The sequence below is a fragment of the Montipora foliosa genome, chromosome 10 (genome assembly GCF_036669935.1).
Source record: "Montipora foliosa isolate CH-2021 chromosome 10, ASM3666993v2, whole genome shotgun sequence".
Lineage (NCBI taxonomy): Eukaryota > Metazoa > Cnidaria > Anthozoa > Scleractinia > Acroporidae > Montipora > Montipora foliosa.
Window position 1 is genome coordinate 10,930,311 of NC_090878.1, and position 22,500 is coordinate 10,952,810.

At 38.4% G+C, this 22,500-nt stretch overlaps 2 protein-coding genes across 2 annotated transcripts in view; one reads left to right on the forward strand and one right to left on the reverse strand.

Annotated features, from left to right (window-relative positions):
• LOC137973798 (dipeptidyl peptidase 2-like) overlaps positions 1-9,741 on the reverse strand; it is a 14,204-nt gene extending 4,463 nt beyond the window's left edge. Inside the window, exons 1-9 of the mRNA XM_068820684.1 lie at positions 9,340-9,741; positions 7,206-7,345; positions 5,979-6,142; positions 5,285-5,423; positions 4,259-4,346; positions 3,602-3,660; positions 2,844-3,134; positions 1,791-1,947; positions 610-674 (exon numbers count right to left, since the gene is read on the reverse strand). Coding sequence (XP_068676785.1) covers positions 610-674; positions 1,791-1,947; positions 2,844-3,134; positions 3,602-3,660; positions 4,259-4,346; positions 5,285-5,423; positions 5,979-6,142; positions 7,206-7,345; positions 9,340-9,490 — 1,254 coding nt within the window. The 5' untranslated portion in view covers positions 9,491-9,741. The remainder of the gene's footprint in view (positions 1-609; positions 675-1,790; positions 1,948-2,843; positions 3,135-3,601; positions 3,661-4,258; positions 4,347-5,284; positions 5,424-5,978; positions 6,143-7,205; positions 7,346-9,339) is intronic.
• Positions 9,742-9,794: 53 nt separating this feature from the next.
• Positions 9,795-22,500, forward strand: part of LOC137974269 (dynein axonemal intermediate chain 3-like) — a 52,631-nt gene continuing 39,925 nt past the window's right edge. The window contains exons 1-10 of the mRNA XM_068821146.1: positions 9,795-10,135; positions 11,179-11,283; positions 11,813-11,971; positions 13,404-13,562; positions 14,854-14,894; positions 15,543-15,662; positions 18,966-19,077; positions 19,875-19,953; positions 20,415-20,539; positions 20,998-21,087. Of these exons, the coding sequence (XP_068677247.1) occupies positions 9,896-10,135; positions 11,179-11,283; positions 11,813-11,971; positions 13,404-13,562; positions 14,854-14,894; positions 15,543-15,662; positions 18,966-19,077; positions 19,875-19,953; positions 20,415-20,539; positions 20,998-21,087 (1,230 nt within the window). The 5' untranslated portion in view covers positions 9,795-9,895. The remainder of the gene's footprint in view (positions 10,136-11,178; positions 11,284-11,812; positions 11,972-13,403; positions 13,563-14,853; positions 14,895-15,542; positions 15,663-18,965; positions 19,078-19,874; positions 19,954-20,414; positions 20,540-20,997; positions 21,088-22,500) is intronic.

The following is a 22,500-nucleotide window of genomic DNA, read 5'->3' on the forward strand; positions in this document are numbered from 1 at the left end:
TTGCAAAGTTCACACAGTTGTAAGTTGAACACCGTTGCATGGGTTGTTGAGTTGATGTAATTACAAAAAAAAGTTTGTTGGGTGGCCACAGTAAGGCGCGTTGCACTGTAAGATGCTGAAACAGAAGAAGCCTATGTTTCACAGCCCTACAAGGCTCTGGTTGTCATGTCTCAAAAGTTCATAGGCATTTCCAAGTTCATGTCTGGGTCATCTTCAAAGCAAGTCTAAGTGCAAAGTTTTTCTTATGAAAATTAGTTTTCATTCATCTATAAAGTAAAACTAATTACCACCACAAAAACTTCGCACTTAGACTCGATTTGAAGAGGAGGAAGACATGAACTCGGAAATGGCTTATAAATAATAATCAAAGGAAATTAACGTCATTGCCAATGTCAGTCATAAGGTGAAAGCGATTCTAACTCCATTTTGCAAAAAATAAAATCATTTCACAAACTTGGTTTTTAACCACTTTTGCTGTGAAAAGCCAGTGCAGATTTATCAACAATCCATGATCTTCAAGTAGACATTGCTTCAAATTTGTAATTTCATCAACATAGATCATCTTTATAGAGTGCCATAAAGTGCAGCCTTACGCAGTGTTTAACTTACACCTCCTGGCCTCCATGGATCTAAGTCACCGTTGGAGAAAATAATATTTGACGCTGCAGATATGTCTGGAAAGAAAAGGATGATGAGTTATCAATATTTTAGTTACTAAACCAACTTTTTCCTTCAAGTCAATCAATTTCAATTAGATATTTACATTTTCTAGCAGTTAAAATGAAAGAAGTCAACTATGTATACATACACAAAAGCGGTTTTGAATTTGACATTCTTTAGGAAGGAGATGAACTGCCATTGCTAGACTGATTATTTTAATGATTTAATTAGTAATTTCATTATTTTAATTATTTTAAAATAATTATTATTAAATTTTCAACCCCCGATATTGTTTTTCTACCTTTCTGATTGGTTCACTCAATCAGCTCATACACCGTATGACATAATATGGAAACTGACGGAGTTGAGTGTTGTCAAGCTGAAAAGTTCATAGGGGTGCAGGGATGGCGCAGTGATGAGAGCACTCGCCTCCCACCAATGTGGCCCGGCTTCGATTCCCAGACTCAGCGTCATATGTGGGTCGAGTTTGTTGGTTCTCTATGCTGCACCGAGAGGTATTTCACCAAGTAGTCCAGTTTTCCCCTTTCCTCAAAAGCCAAAATTTGATTTGCGTTGATTTGTTAATTTCAACTTACAGTGTCCCCAATTAGTGCTCTAGTGCTAGAAGATTAGACACTCAAATAAAGTTCCTTTCCTTTCCTTTTAAGCGAAATTACATGTAAATTTCACTTGTACAGGCATTCAGAATTAAGTGAAACAATAATATTCCATTCAACCTTGCTATGTTGCGTGAAACTGGTTACATACCATCTCATATCCAACGCATACCCATGAACATCTACGTACACACCACAACACGAGTGTTTGTCATGTACAGTCATGTACAGTGTACATAATTAACTGCCATCAACATTTTGGTTTCTTTAGAGGACCCCTTTGAAAACAATGGATTCCATTTTGAAAAAATTGGATAAAAAAACAAGTAGCTAACCAACATTTGCGCTAATTGTTAATTTCAGTTTACAGTGTCCCCAATTTGTGTTCCAGTGCTTGAACAACTAGACACTTAAGTTCTTTTCCGTTCCTTTCCTTTTTCCAGTTTCAAGAATTTTTATGCTCATTCTAATGCAGTAACTAGACTTTAAACAATTTGCCCTATTTAAACAAACCTTTTCCCCAGAATTGAATGGGTGTCCAGTTTGGTCGTTGCGTCACATTCCATTTTAGCAAGCAGTACTCTGCCCGCATTTCAGGAGTAAAAGGCAGAACAGGAAACATGTCTGTCTTGTTATTTGAGCCTGCTGGAAGTGCTAATTCTGTACAAGCCTAAAAAGATCGATTGATTGATTGAAAACAACATAATTCATTGCTTCAACCGAGTCCCAATTCTGAGAAAGAAGGATCCTATTAAACTTCTTGGGCCAATTTAGTGTGTTAATACATTGACCCATGCATTGACTCCGGGGAGTGTCTTATGGCCAGACGATTTTACTTGTCAATGTGGGGCAGTTCATGAATCAATGGGTTATGGCACCTGTAAATTTTTCTGTGTATAATGCATCTGGGTGACTTTGGGCAATTGAATTTCACTTTAATGTACAGGTTTGTACAGGTTTGTAACCTGCTGCAAAAATTGCAACCTCTTGAAAAAATCATTAAAGCTAAAAAGAACACAAGTCCTCAACTAGGACTCGTGATTTTTGCGATCTTTGCGAATTTTGCAAAAAAATCTCAAAAAATCATAAATGCTGAAAAGAAGAAGAAGAAGACAAGTCCCTAACTGGGACTCGCCATTTTAAAGATTTTTGTGATTTTTGCGAAAATTGCGACGAAAAAGCGCAAAAATCGTAAAGATGAAAAGAAGAAGACAAGTCCCCAACTAGCAATCACCATTTTGCAAAAACAAGTTCCCTACTGGGACTAGCCATTTTTGTAATTTTTGCAAAAATTGTGAATTTTGTGCAAAATTGTTAAAATTGCTAAAATCGCCAGTCTTTTCAGGGACTTGTCTTCTCTACAAGTATCTTTTTAGTTTTTTTACCATTTTTACGATTTATCGCAAAATTGGCAATTTTCGTAGTTGCGTGCAAATCTGCAGGACATATCTCTTGAATTTAATACATCTTTTAGTTCAAACTAAAAGTTGTACACAATTAAATTGCCCAAAGTCGCATCAGACACATTATATGTCATCTCTAGTACAAAAAAACAGCTAATGCTACCTGGTAATCCCAAGCCAAACTGTCTGGTCCAAGACCACACCCAGTGGGATCAGCGCATTCAATGTACTCCGTATCTGGGTCAAGACAAGGCAGCGTTCCATTGGTCCCATTGTATACCAGTGCAGCAGCACTTGCCAATCCTTCCAGCTTGTCTGATGCAGTGAACATCATTTTGCAAACTACGTTCACAGGGTACCCAGGCAAGGGCGCAAGAAAGGTTGTGGGGTAAGGATAATCACCCATAGCAAGGAGGGTGAAGGCATTGCGAATCCAACCCAAGAGGTGTGGAATCTACACAAGAAGAAAATAAATAAAGCTGGTTTTGTAACTTTTTTTTTCAAACGATAATATTAAAATAACAAAAAATAAGAAGTCTGTATAAACTAATTAGATATCCTCAAAATAGCCATTTGTCTTCATCCACTGAAATAAATTTAGCGAATCGGTCGATATAGGATAAGGAAAACTTTTCTCCAGCAAGACTGGATTGGGAGCCTCCTTTAATCTTCAACCATAAGTGGCACAATGCTATCCATGAACTATCTATGAGTCTGCAGGATCGAGTGAGAATCACTTTATACCTACTGTAACAGTGTATCAACTTGTTTGTGTCTTTTGTCAATAAACTGTATAACATATTGAAGTGTATATTTCCATATAATTTGTTTTGAATGTACCCGGTAACCCATGTAAATCTTTTCAATAAGAAACATACAGTGATATAATTATTGTGAAATTTGAGTGCAGTTGATCAGTACCTGATCAACAGATACAAGTGGCTTGCAAAGCTTAAATGTCTTTGAAATTACAGCAAGTCCTGAAAAATGAACAAAATAATCTACATTAAAACTAAGTTCAAAATGAATACACTGTACACCCAGGTTTTGAAAAAAAAAAAAATCAGACTTAAATTTTACCACTTCAATTGCCAACATGCAGCTTTATAATAAATTTATTATATTGTCTTTTTATGTAGCCTCAGTGGCCTTGGTATATGTACAATCTCGACAGCTCTCTTAGTAATTATTATTGACTTTATTATTAATTAATTAATATTATTTATGTAATTATTAATTTTTTTAAACTTTATTATTAATTATAGAAATGAATGTGACTTAACATGCAATAATGCATACCATAGCCAGTTTCAGCAAGGGAATGTATAACAATTGAAGGGCTGGATGCAAAAACCTAGTAAGTGACAATTTCGGTCGATTTTTATTTTTACTCAAAACTAGCCCAAATTTTGCAAGTTGACTGGAAATGAACTTAAGAACATTGCCCTGGTATTTTTTTTACCGATGTGACCTTTATTTTTGAGAAATAAGCTATGCAAAAACACTATCGGCTTCGCGTTAGTCACGTTCTGCTCAGTTCATTGTTATTCCTGTAGGCATTTAGTAGACTGCACAAACCTTCTGCTCCTTGAGTCTTGAGTGTCTCAATTGCTTGAAAAGCTTCCTCAACATAGCTAGGGCAGTGAGGATCAGCATTACGAAAGTCCTGAATAGTTTTGAAATAAATTAATGCAACACCTGGAATAAAGTCTACATTCATGTAAAGATGTAATAAAAAAGAAAATAAAATAAATGAACAATTAACCAGCCAACTCAGATTCAATAATACTTAATGCTTATATTTATGAGCTGCATGTACAGTGTGGTAAAAGGAAAGCCTAATAAAGAGAGCAGGACTAGGTACAAAAGCTAGACCGGATCAACTGGGATCAACTCAGTTCGCTCACCTCGGATCAAGCAAAAAAAAAAAAAAAACGGTTTTCTAAGCCATAAACCATTCAATGCTTGCGCCGATTTCACCAAGAATAGCTTAAAGATTAAGGGCTAACCTAACGGTTATTTCTCAAGACCATATCATGTTTTTACGTCTATCAGAGGTGAGCAATCCAAGTGTATCTGAGTAATGATCCAGTCCAACTTTGTTACCAGGCTTAAAAAAAACTGAGCCAGAGCATATTGACATTTTGTATATTTTTAAACGACTTTGAATAGTATGTACTGTATAATGTAATTAATAAAGGCAATGACACCTGCAATGACAATAATGATATTGATGATGATTAGGATTCCAATAAACTTGATTACTCAGCCCACTGCGATTACAGAACGCTGTATGTAAACGTGAACTTTTACAAGATAAATAAAGGTTCAAGTGATTGAAAGTTTGAGTTATTATACTGTGTAATATTATAATTTTGCTTTTTTTTGTCTTGCCTCTCCACAGTGGAGAGAGGGTTTATAACAGCTTCAACATGCGTCATAATTTTAAAGCAGAATTCTTTTGAATATTATTGTACATTGAACCTTACGAGGCTTATTGGGAATTAACTGGAATTAACACTCAGGTAGACCAAAGAATATTAATGTATCAGTGTCCATAATGAATATACAGCCACTATGTTTCAACACATTTTTCTCCATCACCTTTGTTACTGCAGTAAAGAAGAATTCCCTCTCACTTCCTTGAAATGTAGCCATGTAAATGGGGGCACTGGCAGCTAAAGCTCCGTCAATCACATTTGGGTACTTGAATCTCATGTAAGCACTTAGCATTCCACCATAGCTGAAAATTCAAATATACAATAAGTCACTTAATATTATCCCAAAGCAGAAACAAACTATTTTTATATCAGCTCTTCTCCAAAACCAAACAGTACATGATTGACAAAACATGTGCGTGCACATAGTGAATTGAATGAAACCATCAGGCTGTTCAAAACAGTTTCAACAATTTAATATTCAATAAATGTGCAATAAGTTATATAATGTCACTGATCAGTGGCTTCATAGCTCAGTCGGTCAGTCAGCCGCGTTAAGAGGTCACGAGTTCAAACCCCGTTAAGTCCCGAACTTTTCAGGCTTCTCGAAATGCAACTGCTAAAGTTGTGTTCATGACTGCGAGGATCATACTGTAGCTTCCCCTGATTTCATATCTGCAGTTCTATATGTGATTCATTTCATATATCATTTCCCTCGTTAATGCAATATCTTCTGCAATGTGACCACCTGCCACAAATTTAATTTTATATCACCTTTAAATAATACATTTGACATTTCTGTTCAACCTGGTATCTTACAAATATAGAACAAAATTAAAATAAATTGCTAAATTGCCCACCTTCCACCAAAGGCAATAACTTTGCTTTCTATCGCTTGAAACTGAATTTTAAGGTTTGTAATCAGAACAGCATAGTCTGCCAAAGCTTGCTCTACTGATAGATATCCAATCTTGTCGTGTTCAAATGCTGCAGATCCAAAGGGCATAGACTCTCCATAATATCGCTGAAGTTGATAGAAAAAAACCAGCTTGTACACATGGTTCTACAAGGGCCAATTAACTGGTTTTTGATCCTGCAAGTACTGTTACTTATATACAGCTTCTCCACATCCTAGCCCTGAGTTATTATAAAACCCATTTAATATGGAATAATTTATAAATGCAAAGCTTAAAACAATCAGAGTCCCCTTTATCCATGCCAAGTATTACTTGCAATCATTTTACTCCATAGTCACTAAAACATGGAACCACCTAAAACCATGCATATGGCCACCTGCAACCACCTAAAAAAAATCTACAACCATCTACAAGTACCACCTCAAAAACATCTAAAAACACTCAGCAAAATTCGCTTTTAAATATACCTTTATGCCACGATCATTCCATCCGGATTTTTTGGCTAAATGGTACCCACATATTGTCGTTTGCTTATTTTAGACAATTATGGCTTGTTTAAGATGGGATTCGATCCTTTGTGAGTGGTTGTAGATGTTTTTGAGGTAGTTGTCTACAGGTGGTTGTTGATTTTTTTAAGGTGGTTGTAGGTGGTTGTAGGTGCATGGTTGTAGGTGGTTGTAGGTGCATGGTTGTAGGTGGTTTCAGGTGGTTTTAGGTGGTTTTAGGTTGTTCCATGTTTTAGTAACTACGCATTTTACTCTGTCTAATATTATTCCAAACGATTTTACTCATTAATTAATGTGGTCAACCACCCAGGGGTATATTTAGGGTAATATGTCATTCCCTCAAAACCATTTGCCTTAACCCATTGACCTCTGGGAGTGTCAGACTTGACATTATTTTACTCTAGACTAAACCCCAGACTATTTTAATTGCCACCTGGGGTTGTCCTGGGGGTGCTTGAAGAATGAATGCATTAACTGGTTTATGAATATTTGAATATTATTTGAATTTTGCGATAACTAAGGACGCGTTCCATTTGACAGAACTGACCGGCCAGACTTGGCATTTGGAAGGACTAACTCTACAAAATTAACACACTTCGAGGATGATATATTACACAATTCCAGAAGAATGGGAAGGATTAGTTGACTATGTATTAAACCTTACATGTTCCCCAAATATGACAAGAGCACTGAAGTCTTTGGCTGCCTCAAAGACAAAGCCAGAATTGTCCCAGAATTGTGTGATGCCTCCTTCATTACCAGTATAGAAGAAAATTGGTCCTTTGTTTTTATCCCAGAATATGTCTGTGAAAATCAATACAGAAGTTTCAGTAAAAACTTTCTTAATAAATTAAATAAAGGCCTCTTTAAAAACAGGATTTACAGAAATAACTATTATAATGATACTGTACTTTGCGACTTACAAACTGAACGTTTCAAAGAGAAATATAATTCTTATTTGAATTCTATTTCCATGCCTTTTGTCTAACAAAAATCTGTTTTGAAACACTTCCTTCTGCATGTAAAAGGATTCTATGTCAAAAAATGGAAATTTAAGGTCATTACACAAGCTCACGCAACCATGGCTAGGATTTCTGCCAATCAGATTGCAGGATTTGTAGATACTGCCCTGTACGTGCCGCTGTGAAGGGTATGGTTTTCAAGCAGTTTACTCTTGCATAGGGTATATTTATTTATAAATCAGAGCATTTGGGTCTAGACTAGGGTATCATTTTTAACCAAACTGACCAGTTGGTTGAAGATTTTATCTTCATTATCTATAGACCTCAGTTTCTGGAAAACAGCTACTCTAGGATAGGAGTGATTTGGGGTTTTACACTATTATAGCTGGTAGCAAAATCCAGATGAAACTAGCTCTGGTGTAGGCTAATTAAAGGTTCCAGGGTCCCAGCGTGACATCCCCCACAAAAATCCCCCCGGGGGGGGGGGGGGGGGGGGGCATCCTTGGGTGTTTGATGCAATATTAATAACATTATGTAAATAGTCACACAGTTACATTATACACCCCGGTCATTCTTTTAACTCCTCATGTCGAGAAGGCCGCAATAATGAGCCCCAAAATCAATTTTATTTGGTAGCTTAGGGGCTTGTTGGCTTTTCAGTCAGGATCAGCTAATTGTGAAAATCAAATATGTTTAGGGTTAAAGCTAGAGCTGTATATTGAAGTTAGGCAACTGATTATGGAGAATAGCCCTTTTCACAGTTAGTTTTTTGCATTACAATGTAGTCTAGCATGTATGTGAGGTAATTTCAAGGCTATTTTGTAGTTTTAACCCTAAATTGCCTCGCATCCACGCTACATTATGTACATTTTTGACGAGGTTGACAGGTTGACGAGGAAATGAAATCAAACAAATAACAAAAAGACCTGGTGCAGAACAATACAATACTTGTATACTTATCTCCAGCTAGTTTATAACAGCGTACATCTTTGACATCCGGCATCCATGTTATGGTCAATTGACACCTGTCAAAAAAGGTACCTTCTTACCAGTATCATTTGACCATATCATGGAGCTTGTGGATGTCAGCTGTTTTTTTAAGTTGACTGCTGACCAGGTACTGGGTTCGAATAGATCGCAGGCTCAAGCCAGGTTAAAATGACCTGGGAGCTCCACTTTATATCAACCAAGTTAAGCCTGATCTGCTGCTCAATAAAGCTAAAAAGTTTTCTCTATAGAAAACTACGATGCTATGGTTCAGCTTTTTGCACAAAGATACCCCCGAGAAATGCTACTTGTTGATCCCAACTTTGATGAAACACAATATTGAAAAAAGATAAAATGCAGTTTATTTTTATCTTAGTTTTACTACCGGTAATGCCAATTTGCATCGCTTTACGCAGCTTTGCTATAATTATTTTGATGCAAAAAGAACGGCATTTTAACTTTAAAAGAGATATTTATTAAAACATGCCGACTTTGCCTCAGAATGGCGGGCTAAACTTCAGAATACCCGGCCAGGATTGCGTGACATTAAATGCCTGCTCCCTTAGTCCCACAGTCAAAGAATGGCGGAAATTGCGTTTCCAAGGACTTGAAATTTCAAAATTTTCGGGGGAGACTGTCCCCGGAACCCCCCGGCCCCTTTCCTCGAACCCACCCTGCTAAAAACCTTGATCCGCCCCAAAAGACTAGCTCATATCTAGAACTCTAGAACGCTCAGCGATTCGAAATGTCGACATTTCGAACTTGACTGAGCGTACTCTCCGACCTTCGCACCCAGGGTAACGCTATTAACCAGTTCAGAAGCTTCCGCGTAACTTCTGCAGGGCTCACCTGTGTACAAGTAGCGTTGCATGTACGTAGAGGCCTCGATAAAGTTAAAATGGTCAATCTTCTGCTCGAAATATCCAATTTTGTACGGAACAGAAGCTTCGGTGACGTAGAGGAGAGGCAAAGCTACTAGCACAAACTTTAAACAAGCCATACTCGCATTTGGTTTGCAGGAGCTAACCGGAGTGAACTTCTTCGTCTTCTTCGCATGTGACTGTCAAATGACCTCGTGATGTCTTGAAGGATCACGAAATTGTGCGTGACAGTTTAAGATTGCAAAGTATGACCATATAAGAATCATTTGAACGAAAAAAGGGTTTATGTTTTAGGAAATTAGCACAATTTTGATCTTCTGTCATATACATCTTCATCCTAAACTCGCAAAATGTTATAATTTTTTTTTTCTGAAAATAAAAATAAGCACTCTTACCCATTCCTCCAACCGTGTTCTCATGGTTACCAATGTTAGTCCCGATTCAATATGGCGGCCCCGTTGAAAAACTTGTACAAGTTTGAAAATCAAATTTAAGGAGGAATATTTGAAAAATTTTGTCATAACATGCCGGAGGAAAGAAAAGACGTTGCAGAAGACGGAGACGGAGACGGAGAAGAGGAGACACCAGCAGACATATTGCCGCTTTTCTTCACGAGCAAAACGCAAGAAATATTTGGCTGCAAGGGGGACGAAGATGTAACAGAAGATAATCCGTTCAAGTTGATCCCAAAGGAGGCAATTCTCCAAGATTTTAAAGACAGAGCTGCAGTGTCAGATTTCCACCCAGCAAAACAAATAGTCTTGGTAAGAATTCTGAATTCTCCAAATTGGGGTCCTTTAGAGAATTTTAATATTGAATTCGAAGTCAGTTTCGTCTCTTACCTATAATTAATTTTTGTTGGAACAACTATAGAATCCTGGGGCCGGTTCCTGAAAGGTGTAATAACTCTATTCCAAGCTATTTCGGGATAAATGTGCCTGGAATAAGGGTAATTTATCCCTGGAATAGAGTTATTACACCTTTAATTCAGGAACCTCACATTTTGTATGGCATTCTTTCGCAGCTTGTGATTGGCTATCTACAACTCAATTAGTTAATGCTGATTGGTTTCTTTAAATAGTGGGCAAACAGCCATTGAACAAAAGTGATTTTTCATTCCAGCAGACTTTCATGAGGGAAGAACGCATGACAATTAGCCCTAAGAACGTCTGTGTGGGAGGCTATAAAAGTATCTAATATGTTCATTGTGAAACTTTGCAGTAAATTGTACTCTGAGTAATAATATATTGGTTGGTGCATATAGGCATTTAATACTCATCTTCCACCATTATGCACATCTCAGGCTTGATTCCAGTCTACGCACCTGCAAATGTATTTGTTTAAATACTCTGGCATTCTCTGTTGGGGCTGGACAGTCTGCGAGCCAGCGAGCCATGCAAGCCATGCAAATTTCGCATATAAGTCCAAGCACCCATTTCAAATAGCGGTGATAAACAGTTATTAAGTCTAAGCACTCGTTCTTAAAGTGGTTAGTTTTCAATAACTGTGACTCGCATAATTGACTCTCATGGTTCGATCGTCATTTTGGCTTGCGTGACTCGTAGCCATGGCTAGCTCACGTGGCTCGCAGCCATGGCTTGCATGACTCGCATCAAGCTCGCTGGCTCGCACATTGTCCTAACTCTTCTCTGTCAGTGGTAAAATGCGGCACACTTGCTTTGGTCTACTTTGAGTTATAAAATGTGATTAATGTTGATCGGTAAATTAAAGATGTTTGGTCATGCAGACTTTATTTAAGGTCATTTACTTTTTCTTTCAATTGGTTTTCCTTTTTTTTCAAATCCAGGATTATCAAGCAGATGAGCTCCTGGTGGTTTATGATCCTGTTTTCAAGTATGGGCAGAATTTTTACCTTGTTCTTACAGAAGAAGCAAAGGAGAGGATCCTTAATGTAAGACAAGTGCATGTATTTGATGAAAGAAACATATAGGAGGCAGCTGTGCGGCCCAGTGGTAAGGGCGCTTGCCTTGAGATCTGGAGATTCCAGGTTCAAGACCCGCTCTGACCACTCGTTGAATTTGATCCTGGTAGTCCCTGGTTCAACTTCTCAGCTGCACTTGTAAAATAGCCAACTGGTTTGCCTCTGGCCAGTTGGGATTCTTAACAGTTGTTGTTGTTCTGTTCCGTCATTTCATTGTGTTTCATTGGCCCTGAAAAGCCCCTATGGGGAGCGGTCAATTAAGTATGTATTGTATGTATTGTATGTATACATATCTATTTAGTATTTGATGTTTTAATAAAGGGGCAGGGGACATTTTGGGACGGTATTAAATTTATTTACTTTTTACTGGGGGTTCCCCATGGACGAGTAAAATCATCTGGCGTTAGGCAGACATGCGACCAGTTTAGGCAGGTTTAGGAGTGAAAGGGGTAATGATTAATACAGGAACATTAAGAGCAAATTTTCATTCTTCATTTAGCCTCCTCAAGAGGAATTACCAACTGGTGAAGTAGAAGATGCAGGAGAAGAAGATGTGATCTTAACCCTGAGAAAATTTCCCAGAACTCCACAGCCGTGGGAGTCGTATGGAAGTGAGGTGGAAGTGGAGGAGGAAAATGTGACAGAAAACAGACGAAAGGTTGGATGATCCGTTCCATAATTAATAACCCATTGACCCCTGGGAGTGAAACTTAACAGATTTTACTCTCACTGTCAAACGCCAGACAATTTTCCTCATCAACTGGTGGCATCCTAGCCAAAGGGTTAAGTGTCAGTGGGTGTTAATAATTTACTTGCTCTGGTATTGTTCCTTAACTCTTAATTTTAATCCTGAAAATGCGACTTCTAGAATTTACTCTGTTTAACGTCAGACAATTTTGCTTGTCAAGCATCCTGCTTCAGGGATGAAGGGCTGGGCAAGGCTGTTGCCTAACAGGAGCCCGGTAGCCTGGGGCTCCCAAAGAATAGGTCTGGGCGCCTTAATTTTTCACAGCAACACCTTTCACTTCATATGTTGGGCTCCTAAATTCTCAGCGTTTAGCTCTGAGGGCCCCTTTAAAATTTTCTTAGGCAGCACCCTTGCTGGGTTGTTTAGCGACTGTCTTAACTAATGATCACTTTGAACTGTCCACTGGATAATTCTATTGTAAGTTTTGGGTCACGCTGATGGACTAGCTCGCAGTTTGGTTCGTCATCTTATTAAAAGTGGATGAAAGCACAAGCTTGTAGCCAACAGATAATTCACCATCTAGTGGATACATAGCATCTAAACTGATTGAGTACTCAGTGACTGCTGGTAACGGTAGTCCTTTTTCCAGTGGCCTCTCGGATGAATTAAGTGCCCTTTGAACAATTCTAGAGTCAGGTGCCTGCAAAGGAAAGTCTGGTTATTGCTATCCACCTTTTGAGGCCAGCAAAATGGCCGAGTTGGTGGCCTTGATTTCCAGTTGTTTCAGCATGAAGTCCTGGGGCCATTACTGCCCACTGGCTCAAGATGTTCTTACTAGTCCCTGTTCTGTTCTGTTATGCACAGCAGGTGCATCCATTCATCAATTTGTTTCATAAGGATTGGTCCTGTCTTTGTATTTGTCTTAGTCATCGTCATCGTCATCGTCATCATCATCGTCATCGTCATCGTCATCGTCATCATCATCGTCATCGTCATCGTCATCGTCATCATTATCGTCATCGTCATCGTCATCGTCATCGTCATCGTCATCGTCATCGTCATCGTCATCATCATCGTCATCGTCATCGTCATCGTTATCATGATCGTCATCGTCATCGTCATCGTCATCGTCATCATCATCGTTATCATTATCGTTATCGTCATCATCATCATGATCATAATCATTGTTATCCTAATGTCATTGTCGTTGAATTTGTCATTGTAACACACATGCAATGGCTGGATCAATAAAATTATAGTCACTGTGGAAGGTTTCCCATGACAGAACAAAGTGACCATGAAAGGAAGGTGGCCGGCAGGATGCTCTTTTGTCTGGCTGGGTTATCAGTTGACTAATCTCTTGTATCTTTGAATGACACATTATTTATTAAATATATTTCAGGTGAAGTTTAGGATTTCAAGGAAAAGGTGTGAGTTTGGAGCTCCTGTATTCTTTAGTGACCGGAATGTGTCTGACGCTAAAGACGGATTTGTTGAATGTCCATCTTATGAAGATGATAGTTACGGACTGATGAAGAAAGAGTTAGACAAAGGCATACAGGTAAGTTAATAATGGTCTCCTTCATTAAATTTTTATTCAATTGCGAACAAAAATCCTTAAAGGGGCTAGGTCACGCTGTTTTAGGTAATTTTGTTTAATTTTGTTAATTATAAGCTCTAGACGTCAATTTGGCAGAGCAAGAGTCTTTCATTAGCAAAATCACAGCCACATAACAACTGAGAATGATTTTCCAGCTTTGTAAATGACATTTTGATGTAGACTGATATATATAATTTGAAAAAAGGTGGGCCGACATTTTTCAAATTTACCCAAATTCAATCCATTTCAATCCTCTCCAGTTTTGTCCATCCATGTCCATTCTTGGCTTCCCTTTTTTTTTGGTTTAGAGTTCTTCTATAGTTTTGAACAGTTATTTTGATATTTTAGTTAATTCTATGACCATTCGATCAGTGCTGAAATTGCCTAAAATTGCGTGACCTAGCCCCTTTAACAAAATAGCATGTACATGTAGAGAAAATACCAATTATTATTTCTCCCTTTTCAATGAATTAACAGACTTTTCTTTCCAATTTTGTTAATCACCTCCTGCCCTTCTTTCAAAGTCCGAATCTTACAATCATGAACGTAATAAAATTATTACGTTCACAAATAATTATTGACACTCCAGTTTTGTGTAATTTCCATTTTTATCTTCTCGGCTGCAAATTGACTATCCCTCTTTCCTTGTAGTGGAACTGGTCGGGAGTGATTGTATTCAAATTGACTCTATTCCATCTCCAACATTGAAGGGAGGGGAGGCAGAGGGGCTCTAAAGATCAAAATGAATGTGAAATTGTTTGATTTGAATGAACAAGTTCATATCATTACGGTATAACCGCTGATTTTAGAAGGCGTGCTGAATGGTAAAATCTGAGTCTCACCGCAATGCCAAGACTCTTGTTTGTGAATCTGAGACTGAGACCAAAACATGCAAGGCTTAATTCACACCAAAATAAATGCAATATAAATGAGACTTCGACACTCTTCGCAAAGACTGAGTCGAGATTTCGAGATCAGGTGAAAAGTTTGCGAGTGCCAAGATTTTGGAGGTTCCAATCGCCACCCCTTTTTAATAGAGGCTTCTTCTTTCTCATGAGCACAATATGCACATACAGAGTATGCAAATGAATGATCCAAACTACTAGCTTCATTTTGGTACATGCTACTTCAGTACAAATTATGTACCGTGTATCATACAGCATTGAAGTACAGTACGTTTGCACACGGAGTGTGAAACTAAAACGCACTGCCCTGCAGGACTACGTTATTCTGAACTCTTTTCTTTGTCTAGGCTGTTCCAGTGTCAACTGATATCGGGAATCAAACTGAATGGTAAGTTAATGGGGACATAGTTTTTGAGTGAATCTAGCTGTTGTTAACCCTTTCAGCCCCGTGGGGTTCCCCATTGACTAGTAAAATCGTCTGGCGTTAGACAGAGTAAAATCTATAAGTGGCACTATTGGGAGTGAAAGGGTTAAATACAAGACCAACCAAGGATACAGCTGTCAAAGAACAATACTAATTTACGGTAATTTCATCTTCAATAGCCAATTTATGTGTAACTTGGCGAGAGTTAACTTTCATAATCACCTATCCAATTCATTACTGGTCCCGAGGGAAACAGTTAAGTTTGCTTCCCGAGAATCTCATTGTTTCCCCGAGGCGCAGCCGAGGGAAACATTGGAATTCGAGGGAAACAAAATTAATTGTTTCACAAGGAACCAGTCAATAAGTGATTTGTTGCATAGCACAAACAGAAAAACGTGCAATGGAAACAACAACGGCGGTCGTCGGTCAACATTCACGGGTAACAGTGCACTGTTACCCTTTGACGTCATAGATATTTTGGCGGGAAAAACTTTAATTGTTAGGTGTCATGTGACCTCGAAGTAACCAATGAGAGCACGGGCTGTTGGGGGGAAAAATTCAGCTATATTATATAACAATTAGTTATATTCCTTTTTATTCTTAATGTCACAGGAGAAAGCCATGTAATGCTGTGACACAATACATACCCAGATCCACTGATGAAAAATCCGAGGAAGAGATAAATAAAGCAACGACTGACTTACAGACTTTCATTGACAAGGTCACTCCCAGGTAAAGGAAAGTCATAACAATATTGAAGGGCTGCATTAATTTTTTATAGCCATTTATAAAAAAATATCATAATGTACTTATAATGTAACATTCTCGTCATTGCTAATTGATCTTTCCTCATTAATACTTGATTATAATTAACAGCTTCAGCTGTTCTTAACATTACATACTTCATTTACAATCCCAATAACACGACGACAGGCCAACAATTACATGTATATTATTTTATTTAAATACCGGTAATTGTTCCTTAGAAGCTTACATTATATACATCTCTAACAATGAGACAGAAGAGAATTTTTCATTCCACTGAACAAAAGCCTGGAAGATGAAGACCATTGTCCTACCTGAATCAAGGCCAAGAATAAAACCCTATATCGAAACAGAAACCCCAAAAAAGACATTTGGAAAACGCCCCATAAAGAGGCCTGTATAATAAATGGTCACTTTGGCCTGAATTCCCCTATGCCAGGCCAACAAAATTATAAAGTACAGGGTGTCAAGTTTTTATTTTTCACTGTTATTTTGCCTCCACTACTCAACCGGTGCACACAAGACAACAATTTAGGGAGCTTACGAAACGAGGACGACGACGGCTACGAGGACTTCATTTAAAAATACGAGTTCGCGTTATTCATATCACTACGAAACTATTTCATGTCGTTTCGCGTTAAAAATGTGTAGTAACTGTCGAGGAATTAAACCGGTATGAGTGAGTTGGAAGCGTAGAGGGAGAACTGAAAATTCATCGTCATGTGCTAACGTCCTCCACAGAACCTTGAATTTGGTCATTTCACGTCGTCATTTCACGTCGTCATTTAGGAGATGACGGCAAAGAAATGTACCAAAATGTAAAACGCACGTGCAGAGCCATTGTTTTTGCTCACTAAACATATTGTTTTGTAGCGTCATCGTTTCGTAAGCTCCCTAATGTTCATATGTGGGCGCGTGGGCCAGCCAAGCCACCGTGCCGTTTATTCAACACATATGCAGATATGTACAAATATCAAGTAAAATCTATAAACGAAAGAACAGAAGCACCAAAGCCGGACACGAAAATCCCAAAAAACCAGCAGGTGGAAAAAACACGGGGAACGTGTACCCCCGACCAAGGCAGTGGTGCAACCCTTGGTGTTTTAGGGTATGCTAGTGCCTAAACTATAAACATCAATAAACACACGAATAAAATAAAAGAGAGAAAAGCAACCTAACACGGTGAAGGCTGACCGTAGAATGCCTCACCTTCCTAACGACCACGAATTACAAACTCGAATCCCATGACTCACTGCGCACTAACACCCTCCCCAGACCTCTGATACGTGCCGGCAAGATAGTAATTTATGATAATACGGTGCAATCACAAATTACATTTTCCGAGTCATTCTTATTTTCTCCTATTTTTTTAAAGAAAACCTCCCATTTTTCCCTATTTTTGGTTCTTTCTGTACAAACACCTTAGTACAGTATATGCTAGTTCATAAAAAAGATTTCAGGGTTAGCGTCAATCTTAGGGTGCGTTCGATTGATCCTATTCAGGAATAAGAATACGTGGAGTGATGATTTAAAATACTATGTGTGGCGTTTTGCAGCAACAAGGATAATAAAGCTATGTTTAAAATAGCATTTTAGAAGAGATTTGACAATATTAATGGGAATCTTTGTAAAAACGAAGGATTTCTAACTTCTATTCGATGTGTTCCTATTCCGGAATACGGTCAATCGAACGCGCCCTTAGTAAACCTTGTAACGCATTTAATTTTTTTGGACGAAAAGTGTGCTACGTGGTAATTGGGCCCTGAGAGGGAGGTAATTTCTTTTTCTTAAATGCGCTAAAATACAGATTAATTTGTGAGCTTTTATCGTCCATATGCTGAGTACTGTGTAGCTCAATTAGGCTTTGAGGAGCTGATGCATTTGACGCAAACGTAACTGAAAGTTGAATCTTCAATTTCAGTTTGAAATTAAGTATCGAGTACAACATTTGTCGAACCGTTTTGCATAGCATTTTTTGATTTAAGTTGAGGATGGAACAAAAGGTAGTGAAGATCGTTGGGTTGTGTGTGGAAGCCGATATGTTGTTTAAAGAGAACCTCCACTTCAACAAAAAAATAACTTTAAATCACAGGAAATATTCGTTACAGTCAAGTCAGGCTAAAGTGTTTGAATCCGAAAGAAGTAAGTTTTTGAATCGCCAATTTTTGTTTTCAAATTTCGCGGGCGCCGCCATCTTGAATAATTGTGACGTGTTACAGTTGCCCTATCGTTCTTAGACAAAAGCTCTTTGTGTCAGAACAATAGGGCAACCGTAACACGTCACAATAATTATTCAAGATGGCAACACCTGTTCTCGGACCAAGGGCCCGTTTCTCGAAGGTCCCGAAACTTTAAGGGCCATTTTTCGGGTGTCCCAATTGCCTTTGTATGTCAAGAACGGAGAGGATTTAAGTCGTCAAACTTCACAATAATTTTTCTTTTTGTTACCTTGAAAATGTGTCAAAAGATCGGCTTTCCAAAACAAGCGGTTGCCAGTTTCACAAATAGCTTTTTGGGCCCGAAAAGTTATCGGGACTTTCGAGAAACGGGCCACAAGTACGGAAGTACGTAGTCCGAGCGCTTGCAGAAAAGGTCACAGAACAACGTAAGCAGTCATTCGAGCCGTGCCTCCGTTTTCACCAAACCATTATCACATTGCGCATGAGCAGAACACGCTAAAGTAGCGACCATCACTGAAACTGGTCAGAGAGGAAAGACTTGGGAAGAATGCGAAGTGCGAGCCTTGCGATCCGATGAAATAAGAAACATTTAAGCATTTAATTTAGATAATGCAAAGACCCCCAAGGAAAAACGGTCCGCATACTCTGACAGTCGCCATATTGGAAATTGTTCAGACCAAAGTCTTTCTGCGCATAAAAGCAATTGCTGTCGCTTACCAAGAAGTATAAGGGCCCAGAAAATGTTGCTAAAAGTTTCCCGTGCCATGTTACTTTGAGAAACATAACAGCACGGATGAAAAGTTAAACGTAAACGACTTTGCCTGTGCTTCCTGTTAGCTGAGCCGTGCTACGTCGCTTGCCGAGCCGTGCTGAATTTCTTTAGTGTAAATGAAGCTTTAGATAAGACAAAGTCGATCTTAAAACTTAAACCAACTGAACGACTATAAGTAATTCTTCTTTCGAGGGTATTCTACAATTAAAAGGCACAAAAGCTAAGGAAAGATAATAGTTCCTGTTGACAGCGAAAAGCATTGACTGTGCACAGTGTCATTTATTCTCTACTGATTACATTGTACTTGTTCTTTTAAAGGTTCAAGCTGGCATTGCAGCAGAATGAGATCTTGGATGTATTTTACGATGACTATTTCTCCTTGGCTGATGATGAAACTACCTTCGGTGCAAAATCTGATAACTATCTGAAGGTATACGTTGCAAATTGCACACGTTAATTATAACAAAAGTAAAGCGTGCGCTCTGATTGGTCAATTACCCATTCACTATTTCTACACGGGTGAATGGTAATGATGGAACACTGACGCTTGCTCCGAAAAAAAAAAACACTGGAAAAATGCTTCCTCAAACTACAATAATGACCGACCACTAAAGAGCCCAAAATGCTGAAATTTCTATGCACTTTCAGGAAGAAAGACTTGTTTTAACGGGCGTTAGCTCGTTCAAAGTCTATTCGCCCACTCATTTAGTTAACTCGCCTACGCATTCGAATTTACTTTGAATTGAAGAATTTTGCTGTTTTTAAATAAAGCATAAATATCCGCAGTTCCAATACATGAATTTCATATCTTTCCATTCTACATAGTCTACTTTGCCACATTCGTTGGAGGCGCATGCTCTCTTTACAGACTTAACTGATTAGAGTGTAATGTGAAGTGCTAGTTTTCTACCCCATATGAACCATGTGAGCGTTAGCCCTACTAATGGAAATGGGCCCACACAAGGACAGAGAAAAACTCTGACCAGGGTGGGTATTGAACCCACGACCTTCGGGTTAGATCACCGCTGCTCTACCGACTGAGCTACAAGGTCAGACGGGAGCAGGCCGTGGCAACTGAAGATGTTAAAGTCATGGCAATGAACACGTACAAGTACAAGGAAGTGTTACATTTTTACAAACGTTTGCCGTGTAGCACTTATATTTCAACAGAGCCTGCTCCGGTATCTTGTGTAGGCATTGAATTATACTTGTCCTTGTTTTTGGTAGGAGTATCAGTCTTTTACTGATCTTCAATACAGCAAAGAGAAAACCATCACAGATATCCATTGGCATCCTACAATCAAAGGTGTGTGTAAGTTCTGATGCATGTGTACACTCTTCAGCGATCAAAACGTTCATCATTTTTCTCCCAGCTACGTCCCATGGATTTCTTTGTTGGGTAGTCATGAGAATTTGGTGTTATATCAAGAACACACCTCTAAAGCTGATGATATTCAAGTTCTCGATACCTGTCTGACTGACATTTCGATTGACATTGTGAGGAGAATTTACGTACCGATTACTCTTGGGTGTCAGATCAAAAGGGCAACCGTATCACGTCAGAATTATTCAAGATGGTGGTGCCCACGAAATTTGTAAGTGAAAATAAGCGATTTTAAAATTTAGTTTTCCCGATAGAAACGCTGTTTTGAAACAAATTTCGAACAAATTTGTTTGGAAACATCATTTTCTTTGGTTTAAACTTATTCTGTAGTAATAGTGGAGGTTTTCTTTAACTAATATTTTACGATGAATGTATATCAACAGGAATCATAGCAGTGTCCTGTGGCGAGGGTCTTTCTTTTGACGCAAGAGTGGATCACTTCTCTCGAATTCTGATGACATCGTCACTGGTTCTCATTTGGAGTTTCTCTGATCCAATTCACCCTCTGGTCAGTAAATTTTTAGATACCTGAAGTTCTCCAAATCAAGCAGAAAGCGAATGATTATTTTTTACAAGAGGCCACAGGTAGTCGTTAATATTAGGCCAATTTCTGATTTGAAGGTCACTGATTTCATTTCCGTGTCAGGCACATTTGAAATTCAGATCTTCACCATTTGGTCAGAAAAAATATCATAATCATGGATTTGTCAAGATTTTTGTAGAGATAAGTTCTCTTTGCTGATTTCTAGTTTATTCTGACGTCACCGACTGATGTACGGTACAGAACAATATAATAAACTGTATTAGTATCACCCAACAAGTGGACTAATGCATATCCTGCATTTTGATTGGCTACGCGACTAGAGGACTATTATGATAAGACTGAAACTTCGGTTGGTGCCTTGTTCTTTTTCATCCCTTCCCTCTATTGACCTAACATTTTGATCAAATTGTGTTCAATCTTAGGCTCTGCTTGAAGCTCCAGACGATATCTTTTCATTCGAGTTTAATCCTTCTGACCCGAATATCATCGTTGGAGGATGCATCAATGGACAGGTAAATTCAATTAGAAAGTCCTTTATTATCCAACTGTATTAGTTATTGTACCAAAAACGCGCGAAACGGATACAAATATTCCACGATATTGTACAATTAGTTATTTGTACACTTGGTTATTGTACAGTAGAGAAACCGGTTTGACTAGTTTACTTGCTGACGTTGCCCTGCACGCAACCCACACGCACAAATCATTAATCTGTAACACGTTTTCGGTTGTTTACAATTCATTGGCTAAAAATTTAGTGCAAAGAAAAAAAAGTTGGATAATAAATAGCTTATGAGATGTTTTGGTGTGTAGTATCGCTGAGTATTTCTACTCGTTGTTTGTATTTTGACTCGCCCTAGCGGGCTCGTCAAAATACAGCACAACTCGTAAAAACACTTAGCGATACTACACACCAAAGCATCTAATAAGCTATTTATCATATACTCAACAAAATATTGCTTTTCTGATTGGTCAATGACGAATGCATAAATAGGTTGTAGAGTGCGATTAGGTAGTTGCTATGGAAACAAAGCGACGGAGTGATTTTGTTGAGTATATAATAAATAAAAAATCTTATGAACTTGCTCGTGCATTTTGTGATTTATGGTCACTTGTGATGTTTTGAAAGTTCTCAAAGTGCGCTGGCTTACGGCTCGTGCGATTTTGAGGAGTTTCAAAACGTTTCTCGTGCTTATAAATCACCAAATGCACCGACGTTCGTACAATTTCCTACAATTAACCTATTTCTCGAAACCCACTAATTTACAGACACCAAGTACACAAAACCCTCCATTTGAACAAGCTCGTTGCATATTTGCACTCCAGTTACATGTCTGTTTATATTCATTTTTTATAAAATAACTCAGATAGTACGCTTGATCTCATAGGAAAATAAGTGTGTTTGCATGAAAGTATGCAAACATTGTTGTCACGTCACGCTCTCTGCTTTCCCAGATGAAGCTCGAATTCTCCCAACCCCCCTCGTGTCTAGATCAGGCTGTGCAAACACGGAAAAAAGTCTTGTAATGCTTGAGAGGTGCTTTTTGGCACGTTACAGAAATTTAGCATTGCGTCCATGTGAACCGGCAAACGGGAAACGACGTTATACTGTCATGAAAGCATGACGATTCCCTTTTTCTTATCTACGTCTCTCGTTTGAGAAGTTAACACTCGATGTTTGTAGCTTTCAGGAAAGAAATGAGCTGTCGTTTGCCGCTTACTGTAAACGCCGAGATGCCAAAATTTCTTGATTATCCAAATAAAATTCTCGTCTGTGGACCCTCTCAACATTGGCAAAGAAAATATTTGGGACAATGTATCTGTAGAAATATTGCAATAAAGTTGACAGTCATTTTTTGGAAACTCAAAAATGTTTTGGTCAATGGTCAAAGAAAGTCTTAAATGGCCGATCATATTGTGTTCGT